The sequence below is a fragment of the Dromiciops gliroides genome, chromosome 3 (genome assembly GCF_019393635.1).
Source record: "Dromiciops gliroides isolate mDroGli1 chromosome 3, mDroGli1.pri, whole genome shotgun sequence".
In the NCBI taxonomy this organism is placed as follows: domain Eukaryota; kingdom Metazoa; phylum Chordata; class Mammalia; order Microbiotheria; family Microbiotheriidae; genus Dromiciops; species Dromiciops gliroides.
Genome location: NC_057863.1, coordinates 330,615,373 through 330,628,325, shown reverse-complemented (window position 1 = coordinate 330,628,325; position 12,953 = coordinate 330,615,373). Strand labels below are relative to the sequence as shown.

Genomic DNA, 12,953 nt, shown 5'->3' with positions numbered 1-12,953 from the left:
AGGAGTATGTGTGTCTTAGAGCTCTCATGTAACTCTATGTTTGTCTCCTGTCTGTATGTATTTGTGAAGTTGCCTAACTTTAAAATTCCAGAAAGAGGGATAGGAACTGGACGTGTGATTTCATTGGTATAGAAAACTCCCAAGTGAGGAATTTCCCTCCCCTTATGAAAGTCGACACCTGTTCTGCATCTTAGAGCCTTAGGGTTGTCTGGAGCAGTAAGAAGTTAAGTGAATTACTTAGGGTCACCCAGAGGTGTCACTTGAACCCAAGTTTTCTTGACTGGAAGGGATTGCAAGGTATAGAGGCAGGATAGATGTTAAGGCCCATGGTCTTATCTCTCATCAGAAGGAATAGAGTTACTGACTCCCATCTCATTCAAGCCCCGTGAGCAGTCAGGCAGTCCAAGGGAAGGAGGAAAGCTTGGGAGGAAGGGTGCTCCTAGCATTGGTGAGTCTTGCCCCAGCCCTTCTTCCTTCCATAGGCTCTCAGACAGTCCCCCAAGATCAGGAAAGGGAACAAGAGGGAATGGGTGTTACTGATGAACTGAGGCCCAGAAAGGTTAAATGAGTTGCCCAACATCCCCCAGATAGTAAGTAGCAGAGCTGAGATTCAGGCCCCTATTTTCTGAATTCAAATCCAGTGTTCCTTGTCTTGGTGAATGTGTATGAGAATATGGATATTAACCTCCCTGGGCCTGTTTCCTCATCTGTAATATGAGGGGGCTGGACTAGATGGCTTCTGAGCCTCTTTCCAGCTTTAAATCTATGATCCCTATATGTGTATATACATAATACATATATGTGTTTGTGTATGCATATAAAAAACTTGGGATAGAAGGGGTTTGTATTTGGAGGCTTTAATATCTGTTTTATCATTAGTTCTGTGCCACTAAAGATGTTCTCACCTACAGAGTTAATTTAATTTATTTTTTCCTGTTTTCTCTGGGGAACAGTGGTGTCATGTACCCCCCAAAATGAGCAACTTGAAGCCTTCTTTAGCCTCATACAAAGAAGGGGAACTGTTTATTAAAGACTAGTTTTGAACCAAGTAAATTAGATAATAACTGGAATTCTTCCCAGAGCAGTTTGTAACCCTCTGTGCAAAATATACAGGTACTTTAGTGCACGTAGACTTAAAAATATAAAATGATGCTCTTATCATCAATTCTTCTTAGCCTAAAACTAATGGTCTTAATTTATGGAGATGGTGAGCTTTGTGATCATATTGAATAGCATAGGTTTTACTTCTAATTTAAGCCCTAAATGAAAGTCTGCTTTAGCACATAAAAAAACACATCAACCAACCAATCGGCAAGTCAGTCTTTATTAGCACATGCTTCATGCCAGGAGCTGTTCTAGACATTGGGGACACAAAAGCAAAAACAAACAGATCCTGCTTCCTAAGAGCTTATAATTGCTCTTTAGAGAGAAGACAATATGTACATATAAATACATATATACCTAGACACATACACACAAGCGTGTACTAGAGAATGGAGAGGGCTGTAACAGCTGGGGAAAATCAAGGAAAACCGTGTTTTAAAAAAAAAAAGGCACTTGAGCTATGACTTGAAAGGACCTAGGGATGTGGAGGTGAGGAAAAGGTAGAGAGTATAGGGCAGATTGGGGTGGGAGATGCAGTAAGAGGAAATAGAAGGGGGATGACCAGTGCAAAGACATGGAGAGCAGAGAGTGCCATATCTGACAAAGAGAAAGACAGACTGGCCTGTAGTGTGGAAAGGGAGTGGGATGCTGGGATCAGACCTTTGTGTGAAGGGTTTTACATTTCAAATGGGAGTTTACATTTAATCTTGGAAGTAATAGGGAACCACTGAAGTTTGAGTAGGGGGGGTGGCATCATCAAATCTGCTCTTTATAGAATCAGCTGCGGCAGCTGTGTTGAAAATGGATTAGAGCCAGGACAAGTCTTGTCCTAGGGATCAATGAGGAGGCTGTGGCAAAAGGTGATAAGGACCTGCACTAGGGTGGTGTCTGTGTAAATGGAAAGAGAGGAACAGATGCTAGAAGTAGTATTCATTTAGGAATGATGAGATTTGGTGGCTGATTGGAAAGGATAATGCTAAGGTCGCCAACCTGAATAACATCTAGTGTCATCTTTGAAATATCTAAGAGGCAATGGGACCAGAGGTCAGGAGAAAAGACCAGGGCTTATCAGCATAAAAATTATTATTAAACCCATAGGAGTTGATGAGAGCACTGAAAGCAATTCCAGAAAGAGAAGAGAGCACAGGACAATGTCTGTATGACAACCATAGTTGAGAGGGTGTATGGCCCAGCAGAGGAAGCCTAGGAGGGGTCAGACAGGAGAACCAAGAATGAGCAGCATCTTAAACACCCATGCATGAGAACATTCAGGAGGGTAAGAACTGAGAAAAGGCCATAGTATTTGGCCATTAAAAAATCATCGGTGCCTTTGGAAAGAGCATTTCACTCAAGGGCCCAAGTCAGAAGCCAGATTGCACATTGTTGAGAAGTAGAGGCTGTGAATATAGAAAACTTCTAAGAGTGTGACTGGGAGAGGTCGGAGGGACAGAGGGATATCTTGAGGGTAAGGTATGGGCTGGGGAGGTTTTTAAGGAATGGGGAGATAAAGCACATTCATAGGCATCAAGGAAGGAACCAGTAGATAGAGATAAATGTTAAGAGGATGATTATGGGAGCAGTTTGCTGGAGAAGAAGGGAAGGGATGAGACCAAGGTCATATATCATAGACTGGTTATGAATTGGGCTTCCTAATAAGGGCCCCATCTTCATCAGAAACTAGAACAAAGGAAAAGAGCAAGGCTCTCCGTTCCAATTGAGGGTAGGATGTTGTTGGGAAAGCTTGAGGAGAGAAGAGACTTTTTCACCCCATCTATGTAGCTCTTTTATCTGCGAGTTCTTGAAGTTTGACTTCAAGTCAAAGTCAGAAAATCTGTAAGATACCCTTGGTGTGGCAGAGGAGCAAATCATGCCAGTGCTTCCTAGCATACAGGAATGTTTATTGCATTTGTAGCTGAGCAAGATTTGAATGAGAAGCAAATTTGATGTAGATAAAACAAGCTTATTTTGTGAGAGAAGGAGCTGGTAAGAACAAAGGGTAAAGTGTTACCAGGTACTGTGTTCATGTGTGCTAAATTCCCAGTAATCGATAAATCTTTTTGTCAAGTATTCAAGAAAGACACAGCTCAGGGGCAGCTAGGTGGCTCAGTGGATAGAGCACAGGCCCTGGACTCAGGAGGACCTGAGTTCAAATGTGGCCTCAGACATTTGATACTTATTAGCTGTGTGACCTTGGGCAAGTCAATTAACCCTCATTGCCCTGCAAAAAATAAATAAATAAATAACACCGCTCATGGAACTGTGTAGGGTAGGTAAGGAAATATTTACAAATGGCATTCCAAAATATTTTATTCTGAAAATCAAAAAAACACTTTATTGGATTGCTCTAGATGAGCGTCTAACGTAGGATTACTGTTATTGCATGCTGTGTCCTTCCCTACAAATGGATCAGTTTCCAAGTGGATTTATTCCTAGTATCTTACTACATATAAAGGTTTAACATCCATCATCCAACCAAAGACTGACACTATTATCCAGAACATGAACTGCCACTGTAAAAAAAACAAGCTTTTTTGAGGTGGTTCTTTAATTAGAAACTCTGTACTAGGATTTCATTAATTTTAACATAAACTGTGCCTGGATCACTGTGAAATGGACTAGAAAAGAGCTCGTTAGGTAGCTGTGTTCAGGAAGGTAATTGAAGAGAGGCCATTTGATGAAGGGAACTCTAAAGACCAGTGGAAAAATTACTCGAAGTAGGACAGAGTGCATCATTCTCAAATTCAGTGGAAAGACGAAACCAAGGCATGCCTGAATATGGTCATGGAAGTCCAAGAGTCATTACCTGAAATAATGAAGTAGATAAATGAAATAGTAGGCCTCGTTATCCATTCACCATCAAAGAGTGTTCATGTCCCAGACTTAAAGGAAGGAGTCCTCTGTCAGCATAAAATATAACCTAGGAATAAGCTGTGCACCTTCTGATTGAATCAACTCCTTTTCACACCGCTAAGGATTTTAAAATTAGAAGAAACCCTAAGGATCAACCCCCTCTCTTTAACAGATTAGGAAACTGGAGGCCAGAGAGGTAAAGTTACTTGGCTGAAGTCATACAAGTATTAAGTGACAGGGGCGGGATTTGGAGCCAGATCTTCAGTATCCAAAGCCAGGGCTCTTTTCTCTATACCCCACGGTCTCCATAGTTAAAACTCTATTCAATTCTATCGATTCTCTGACCCTAATGAATTGGTCCTGACATCACAGCATCCTGGTCTACTTATCACTAGAGTATGAAGAAGATCAGAGTATCTAGAGCTTCCTTTGAAGAGTCTGTGTCAACTTGGTTTCTTCAGAACATGGAACAAAAAGAACTTTGACAATAAAGATGAAGTGGCTGTCAGATCTCAAGAATCATGTACACCCTCAAAGAGAGATGGAATTAAAGTCATTAGGCAGGAGGCTTAGGGATACTGCCTGTGTTAGAACAGGGTACCAGGGTCACCATGTTACCAAATGACCTCATGGACCAACCACAGTCTTTATGCAGAGGTCAGAACTCAGAAAGCAGAATGACCCCTGGATGTTGAGAGTCTGGTGAGTAAGTCCCAATAGCCTCCAGCCTTGACCAGTATTTCTTCTTGACCCATTTTATCCCCTCCTCACGGGGTAGAGGGTCAGCCATTACGTTAAATTTTACTGTTCATAGTGTTAGGAGCTTTTGTTGTCATACAAAGAAATTTCCTACCAGGAATGGAGAACCTAGGAAAATACAAACAAGTATAAGGTAATTGCCTGCCAGAGTTTCCTGGATACCACTGGAGCTTTCATCACCTCTGTTCCTAACTTCAGGGAATCATAAATAGTCTGTCTTTGGACAGTTTTCAGTGTTGCCAGCAACATGCTCTTAAACCTTCAAGTGTGATGTCAGTGTAACAACAGGAGTAGATGCTAAAGAAACAGACCATTTACAATTCCAAAAATTAGTCAAGCATCTTGGGTATCACAGTTGTCCAGCTTTGTCTTTTGAAATATTTTTCGGGGGTGGCTAGGTGGCTCAGTGGATAAAGCACCGGCCCTGGATTTAGGAGGACCTGAGTTCAAATCTGGCCTCAGACACTTGACACTTACTAGCTATGTGACCCTGGACAAGTCATTTAACCCTTATTGCCCTGCCCCCCCCAAAAAAAAAAACCTTTTTTTTTTTTCAATTCAGACCTTTATTTGACACTATTTTCAAGTGACTGTGCCCAGTGGTGTAATGTATGCAAAGGCAAATATGGTCCGGCTCTTACCCTTGAAGAGCTTATAGTCTACTAGGGGAGATAAAACGTGGAAAACGATTGTAATGCAGGGTATAATGAGAATGTGCAGAAAAGGGAAGCCCAGAGTACAGTGTAGTTCAGAGGAAAAGAATGAATGAAGCATTTATTATGCACCTACTATATACAAAGTGCCTTGCTAGAGTCACTGACATACAAATAGAAAAAAGCAAGACGGCTCCTGCCTTCACAGAGCTCACATTCTAAAGGGAAAGACAATACTTAGGAAATGTTCAGCTCCAAGTCAGTTGGAGAGGCCCCCATGACCATTAGGAGGCAGCAGCAATGCAGATGTTGATGCCTTTTCTGTAATGGCATTTTCACTGATTAAAAATCATAAGTTTCTAATATCAGGGAAGGCAATTAGCTCCTTGGATCTTTTAAAAAAAAACAAAACAAAACATGAGGTCAGCTAGGTGGCGCAGTGGATAAAGCACCGGCCCTGGATTCAGGAGGACCTGAGTTCAAATCCGGCCTCAGACACTTGACACTAGCTGTGTGACCTTGGGCAAGTCACTTAATCCCAATTGCCTCACTAAAAAAAAACAACAAACAAAAACAAAACAAAACAAACAAACAAACAAAAATGTGAAATCTCCTGTGTTTTCTGGTCAGTCAGGTGCCTGAAATGGGTATGCAAAGTCAGCTTAGTCCCAAGCCATCTACTGCATTGACTCAGTGAGTATGAGAAATGTGGATTTCGGTTAGGAGAGTTGTCCCTATCACCAATTAAAATGAACCCTTGAAAGCTGACTCTACTTGGAAAACAAGCAGATGAGCCTCATTCACCTGAGCTCCCTCCTCTTATCAATGGATGACCCTCACAGTTTTTTAGACATCTCTACCCACTTACACATGGGTTTTTTGTCGTTGTTGTGGTTTTTGTAACTTTCCCGTCTTTCCACAGGTTTTGGTATGCACCCATTATTGCTTCATTTTAAATAAGCTGGACTCAGTGTGAGTGTTGATGATCTGCTCATTACTCCGAGCCTGAGTTTATCGCAGTATCATAGATTTAGACCTCAGAGAATTCAGAAGCCATCTAGCCTAATCCCCTCATTTTATAGCTGAGGAAACTGAGACCCAGAGACACAGGTATTTGCCAAGTTTCAACTATTCAGCTACTCAGAGACACTTTCCCTACCTGCAGACTGAGAATCATTTTTATCACCAGGCTAATCTAAGAATAGGGAATTGTGGGGGCAGCTAGGTAGCGCAGTGGATAAAGCACTGGCCCTGGATTCAGGAGGACCTGAGTTCAAATCCACTTAGTAGCTGTGTGACCCTGGGCAAGTCACTTAACCTTCATTGCCCTGCCAAAAAAAAAAAAAAAAGAATAGGGAATTGAGATTCACTACCACCCCCTCCCCCTCACCAGAGCAGCCCAGGGGCAGCATGTGTCTCTGAAGCAGGATCCAGTACCTGGCTCATAGGCCTGTTTAAAAGTTCTCTCCAAACAGCTTTGCTCATGCTTTCTCTTTTGGGGACTCTTATTGCAGATGCTAATGCAGGAGACCGAGGACAGACCAATAATGCAGCATCCGCTTCAGCCTCCAACTCCACCTGAACCAGCACCAGACAGCCAGCTGTGCAGGAAAACTCGCCGGCCACTTGGGTTTCACTCAGCAACACTGGTCACGTTGGGAAAGAAAATTAAAGAGAAAAACAAAACAAAAAACAAAAAAAAACCTTGTTCATTTTAGTGTTCAATTTTTTTATTATTGTTGTTCTTATTTAACCTTGTAAAATATCTATAAATACAAACCAGTTTCATTGTATTCTCACTTTGAGGGGTTTCCAGGGGTTCTGGGAGGGGTCGTGGGGAGGGGACAAGTGGAGCAATAGAACATGAAATAACTCCCGCGACAATCTTTTTTTTTTTTTTAATGGAAAGTTTGCTGTTATGTACTACTCTAAAAGCAGGACTCTCGCCTCGTGCCCCCTTCCACAAAAGAAGAAAACTATTCTGTGCTGAAGTTTTGGGGAACTTTCTTTTCTTTTTTTCAGTCAAAGTGTCAGACATGGGCATAGTGCACAGCTTGAATTTGGTTGGGAGCTTAGCAGGTGTAATCCATTGGGGGCTTCAGTGTTGCTTTGTAAAATTAATCCATATCCTAGGGTATTTGAAGAATTGCCTTTGGCATGTTGGGGTGGGTGTGACAGATATAATATGAAATGTGGCACATCCATCACCAAGGGAGGCAATCGAGTTTCAAGTTTGGAGCTACACATGGAATGTTTTCAGGGGGTTTGCTTATTTGTTTTTTATTTTGCTCTTACATCAGGGTGAGAGAAACCTACAGTGTCACACATGAGAGAAAGTTGTTAGATAAGAAACAAGCCAGAGTTTAACTCTATTAGCCATACAAGAGGATGCTTGTTTGGCTGACTAAAGGCTCTACCAAATCTCAGCCTAGCTTTCAAGTAGTGATCTAGAAAGGCTAAGGGGAAAAAAAAAAGAGGTGAACAGCTCTGGTCTGCAGAAGAGAAAAGCAGGTGATGAACTGTGTCCTACGGGAAGGGGACAGCTGAGGGGCTCTTTGGCAAATGGCCACTGTGAATATATTTTTCCAGGTTTTGCTCTGAAATTGCTTCCCTTGCAAAGATACACCATGAGAGGACACTATAGTTTATAATGTGAACTGTAACAGTCTACTGGTTTATTTTTCATAATTTTTTATTGAAAGTTGAGCTTGCAAATTGCCACATTCTATACATAGTTCTAATTTTAAATCCAAATCTAGAATCTATATTTAATTTCATCCTTTTTTAACCTCATGCTTTTTTATTTTATTTATTGATGCATGTCAGATATGCCATTATGATATTAAAATGGTAAAAATATTAATAAACTAGGCATCAAAATTATATAAAAAGTACTTGTACCTGCTGACTTATAGGAAAGCTGATTATATAAATGTGTGTGTATATATATTATATATATACATGTATACATATATTCAATACTGCTTTTTTATTTTTTTGTCTACAATAGCAAAATTGTCTGATTGGAGCATGAGAAGAATGCTTTTTTTTTTTCCAGTTAAGTATCTTGTTCTGTTTTCTTTCTGTATCGGTGAATGATGTCAGAATCAAAGTGTCTGTTTTTGAAGTAAAAGCAATATTCCTTGGAAAGCCAGGAGGGTGGATGGATTATATTTGCAATGTAGAAATAGTCTTTTCAGAACTGGTCTGTTTTATACTCGTGAGTTTGGTATCCATGTGGGCCTTATATACCCACTGAAATGAACCTTAGTCACCTTGGTGCTTATGGGCCATTACTTGACCTATGACTCTTTAAGGCACAATCAGTTGTATTTTACATTTAAAGATCATTTTAAGTGATGGCCCCTTCCCTCCTGCCTACCCTTCCTCAGACACCTTCCAAGGATAAACTAGCAGCAGCAGGGCTGGCTACAGAGTTACTGCTAGGAAGCGAGAAGAGTTGAAGCTGGTCTCTCTGAGCATTCAACTTGCCCTTGCCCTCCTCATTGCTAGAGTAAGTCATGTAGGGATTTGAATGTCTCACCTTCCGACCCATTTGGAAGATTAGTCTCTTAGTAGTCCCAGAAATGGGCACTGACATCTCTGCTGCCCTGCTGTTTGACAAATAGGGTGTCTGAGAGATGGCTGCTTCCTGCCACGATCAACTGATACCCAGAAAGAAAACTATGAGTCGTCTTGGTTTTCACTCATTCAGCAATGTTCTTTAGGGTGTTTGAAAGCTCTGGGTATATCATAGTACAAGAAAGAAAAACGCACACACACAAAAAGCCCTCCCAAATTTTCTCAGTTTTGATTAACTAGTATAAATAATTAGAATCTGAAAGAAGTCTGAATTCATGAAACTTGCTAGCAGAATCCCCTAAAGGGAACCAGGGCTTTGACAATAAGTTTCCCATAAGAATTTATAGAAGATTTCAAAGGCAGGTTAGTGACTAATAATTGATGTGCTTTAAGATTATGCCCAGCCACAGATTTGGAGACAGACATTACTCTGGACTTGGATGGTATTTTCCAAAGTCCACAAAATCACTGCTTATATCAGGAAACACTTTGTGTCTTTTTTTCCCTAAGGATGGGAGGAGGAAGAAGAAGAGAGAGGGAAATGTAAGCGCTTTTCTCTCATTTTTATTTTGTTTTGTGTGTGTGAGGGCTGAGGTCCGATGATTTTACTTTCTCAAGGATCATGACAGGATCACAGAACTCTTTTATACAAGTGAGATCCAGGTCTCTGAATATCTTTTTTGTAAATAATAATAATAATAATAAAAAGCTCCTCACCAAATTCAAGCTTGTACATTATATTTTCTTTTGATGTTTTTAAATTTAAGTTTTATTGTTTTGTATGTAAATATGTGGACCCAGGAACTGTTATTAATGAGCAAAAAGTTACTGTTCAGGGCAGTGATTCTGTTTAATAATCAGACAAAATGTAGACGAGCTTTTTAAAGCCATATAGTTTTAACTCTGTACAGTAGGTACCGGCCTGTATTATTGTAACAATAACTCTAGCAATGTATAGTGTATCTATATAGTTTGGAGTGCCTTCGCTTCCATGGTTCGTTTTTGGTTTTGTTTTTTGTTTTGTTTTGTTTTATAATTTTGTTTCCCTTTTCTATGTCCCCATTCCCTCTTTTAACTGATGTTTCACAAAGCAGCATTTAGCCCTTCCCACAGCTGTTCTGAGTGCTGTTAAGGTTTCAGTGATACCATGCTTAGTAGTGGAAAGAGAGGAAACCATGTTTGAACTCATTTTACTCACACCCTGAATTTGTTTTGGCTCTGAATGTTGGTTTCCTCCCCAGTAGCAGTGACCGGGTTTCATTATTTCACGCATCACCCACCCAGCACCAAGTTGTCCTCAAGCTGGGGCAGGGATCAGCTAGATTAGATTTTGCTCGTCTTTCCCCAAGCCCTACATCCAGGGGTCTTGTAAACAGCAGGTTCTGGGAGCCTTCCTTTAGGTTCATTTTCTCCCTCTCTTTTCCTTCCTTCCTTCCTTGCTTCCTTCCTTCCTTCTTTCCTTCCTTCCTTCTTCCCGTCCCCTCCCCCCGAGAGAGAATTTGATTTATGAGTCAAAAATGTTCTTCGTAGGACCACAGTTTGACAAAAAATGGTTCAGAATGTCATAATTACTGGTGACTACAATATGTAGGACCATTCCAGTTAAAATACTGTTGTTTTAACAAGAACTCTTAGCTTGCTCCCTTCTTGCCACTCTCACCCCTTCCAATGAAATGTCATTTATAAATTCTTAATTAAAATCAGTTTAATTTTTATTATGTGCCCAGCACAAAGGCTTTTTTTTTAAACAAGGAAAAAAATCACAATCATTTATGTTTTGCCTCCAAGTATTCCACATATGATGTCTTGAAGAGAAGAAAAAAAAAAAAACTTTACCAAACCAAAGGTTGCTATTTTTGACACATCTTGTTGTTCATTCCAGCAAGGCAAAAGACGGCACCTTTTTTTTTCTGGTGACGTGACAGTGATGTAATTTGTTTTGTTTTGTTAACAGTCCACTCGATTTTTTAAAAAATATTTTTGATTTGTTTTTAGCAAAGTATGGCTGACCAGTCATTTTGTCTGCACTAATGCAAAGGTTTCTGAGAGAACTATATTCTCTTACCCTGTGGATATCAAGACACTGGTATTATTATGTTTAAAATTTCTTGCCATTTCCTTTTGAAGAGTCTAACTTTGGACATCCCAAAAAAAAAAACCACAAAAAACAAAAAGTTTGGCCAATGCTAGATCCCCAGTAGTTCACATTTGTTTTCAGAAAACAATTGCATTGGGTTCCTACAGTTCACAATTAGCAAAGGTCTAAATCTTGATGGAGCCAAACTTTTTCCCCCATACACAAAAACCAAGCATCCTTTACCAGTATTTTAGTCTTTTCTGGTAGAAACCTGAGCCATTGAAGGTAAAAACAGACAACTTAGAAGCACAGACAAGTAACCAGACCAGGGCCTGCCTTTCTGAAGCTTTGAAAAGTAATCCCTGGGGTTCAGATTATTTTCACAGGGGTTGTGCCCAATTTCATTCAAGTTTGTCGCTCCATTTTGCACCTCTGCAATAAAAACAAAATGACAAACCATGCATAAGGGGTTAGCTTAAGAAGTAGCTTCCTTGTGTTAATTCATTCTAAACTTTTTTATATATCTGTCTACAGGGAGATGCAGATAGATGTATGAAAATGTGCTTGCCTGTAAAATTTGCATTTATAAATGTGTTGCCGATGGATCACTTGGGCCTGTACACACACCGATTAGCGTGACCACTTCCATATTAGAAACAGAAATCTAAATATATATAAATATATATATATATATATATATAAAGGACTGTGGGTTGTATACAAACTATTGCAAACACTTGTGCAAATCTGTCTTGATTTAAAGGAAAAGCAAAACCTGTATAACATTATTACTACTTGAATGCCTCTGTGACTGAATTTTTTTTTTCATTTAAATATATACTTTTTTGTGGACAGTATGCTTAATGTTTTTTTTTTTCCTTCCCCCATTCCCTTGTAAATACATTTTGTTCTGTGTGACTCAGTTTGGAAATAGTTAACTGGTACTGTAATTTGCATTAAATAAAAAGTAGGTTAGCCTGGAAATGAAATTCAAATTCAGAAGTGTGTGGTCTTTATTTCAGTTTCCAGCCCTCTTTCTTTGTCCTTTCTAATTTGCCACTGCTCTGTTAACTGCCATTACCTTCTCCTTTCCCTAAATTAATGAAATATGAATCTTTGTTACAAAAATCAAGATGTAGATGTGTTTTCTCTCTTTTCCCCTCCAAATAAACTGTTATTCCATTGCCTTGTCCAAGGGGTACAGCTTATATTTAGTGTTATTGGGTTTGATGAAAAAAAGGATTTCAGCAAACTGCTTTTGAAAAAAGAGTCCGGTTAAAGGGACAAATGACAAATTGTAAACTGCCAGCATTGAACATTGTGCTCTTGGTCTTGGGGTAACTGTTCTTTTATTTTTTTAAAGCTTCATCCCAATGATAATGTTACTGGGTGGTAATTTGCAGACTATATATATGAACACCATTTCCAGTGAGGCTGTACCTCCCAATAAATCAACACATGCTGTGTTTGAGTCTGGTGATTTCCAATCCTGGATGCTGTATGTAAACACAATATGTCTATTAGTGCAAAAAAAAAAACAAAACAAAAAACCAGAAAACATCGTTTTCAGGGCTGGCTCCTGTGGCCAATTCTGTGACCATCCTAAAATCTAGATGCAAGGTCATATGTGACTTCACTGCTTCAATAAAACAAATTTATATTGGACGGAGGCTGGTTTCTCTTTTTTTTTTCAAACTTCCTCTTCCCCTGACCCCCCAAAACTGACTACTGATAATACAAAATCATTTTCTGTGGCATCTGCGTTTACCCACCTTGCTGAAACTTTAAAAGATACCTCACTACCACTTTGGTACTCCTCTTCACTGAAAGGCACTAGCAGCCTGGGATTAAATGTGCTCTTCCTTGTTATTTACTTATGCCAATAGCTGTTTATATGCTGTTATTTACTTATGCCAATAGCTGTTTAT

The 12,953-nt window shown here is 39.7% G+C and overlaps 1 protein-coding gene across 4 annotated transcripts in view; it reads left to right on the top strand.

Moving 5' to 3' along the window:
• GSK3B (glycogen synthase kinase 3 beta) overlaps window positions 1-12,690 on the top strand; it is a 279,430-nt gene extending 266,740 nt beyond the window's left edge. For all 4 annotated transcript variants that reach the window (XM_043990488.1, XM_043990491.1, XM_043990490.1 and 1 more), the window contains one exon: window positions 6,881-12,690. Coding sequence is in view for 2 of the 4 variants with exons in the window: in XM_043990490.1 (XP_043846425.1) it covers window positions 6,881-6,948 (68 nt within the window). In the remaining 2 variants the exon portion in view is untranslated. The remainder of the gene's footprint in view (window positions 1-6,880) is intronic.
• The last annotated feature ends 263 nt before the right edge of the window (window positions 12,691-12,953 follow it).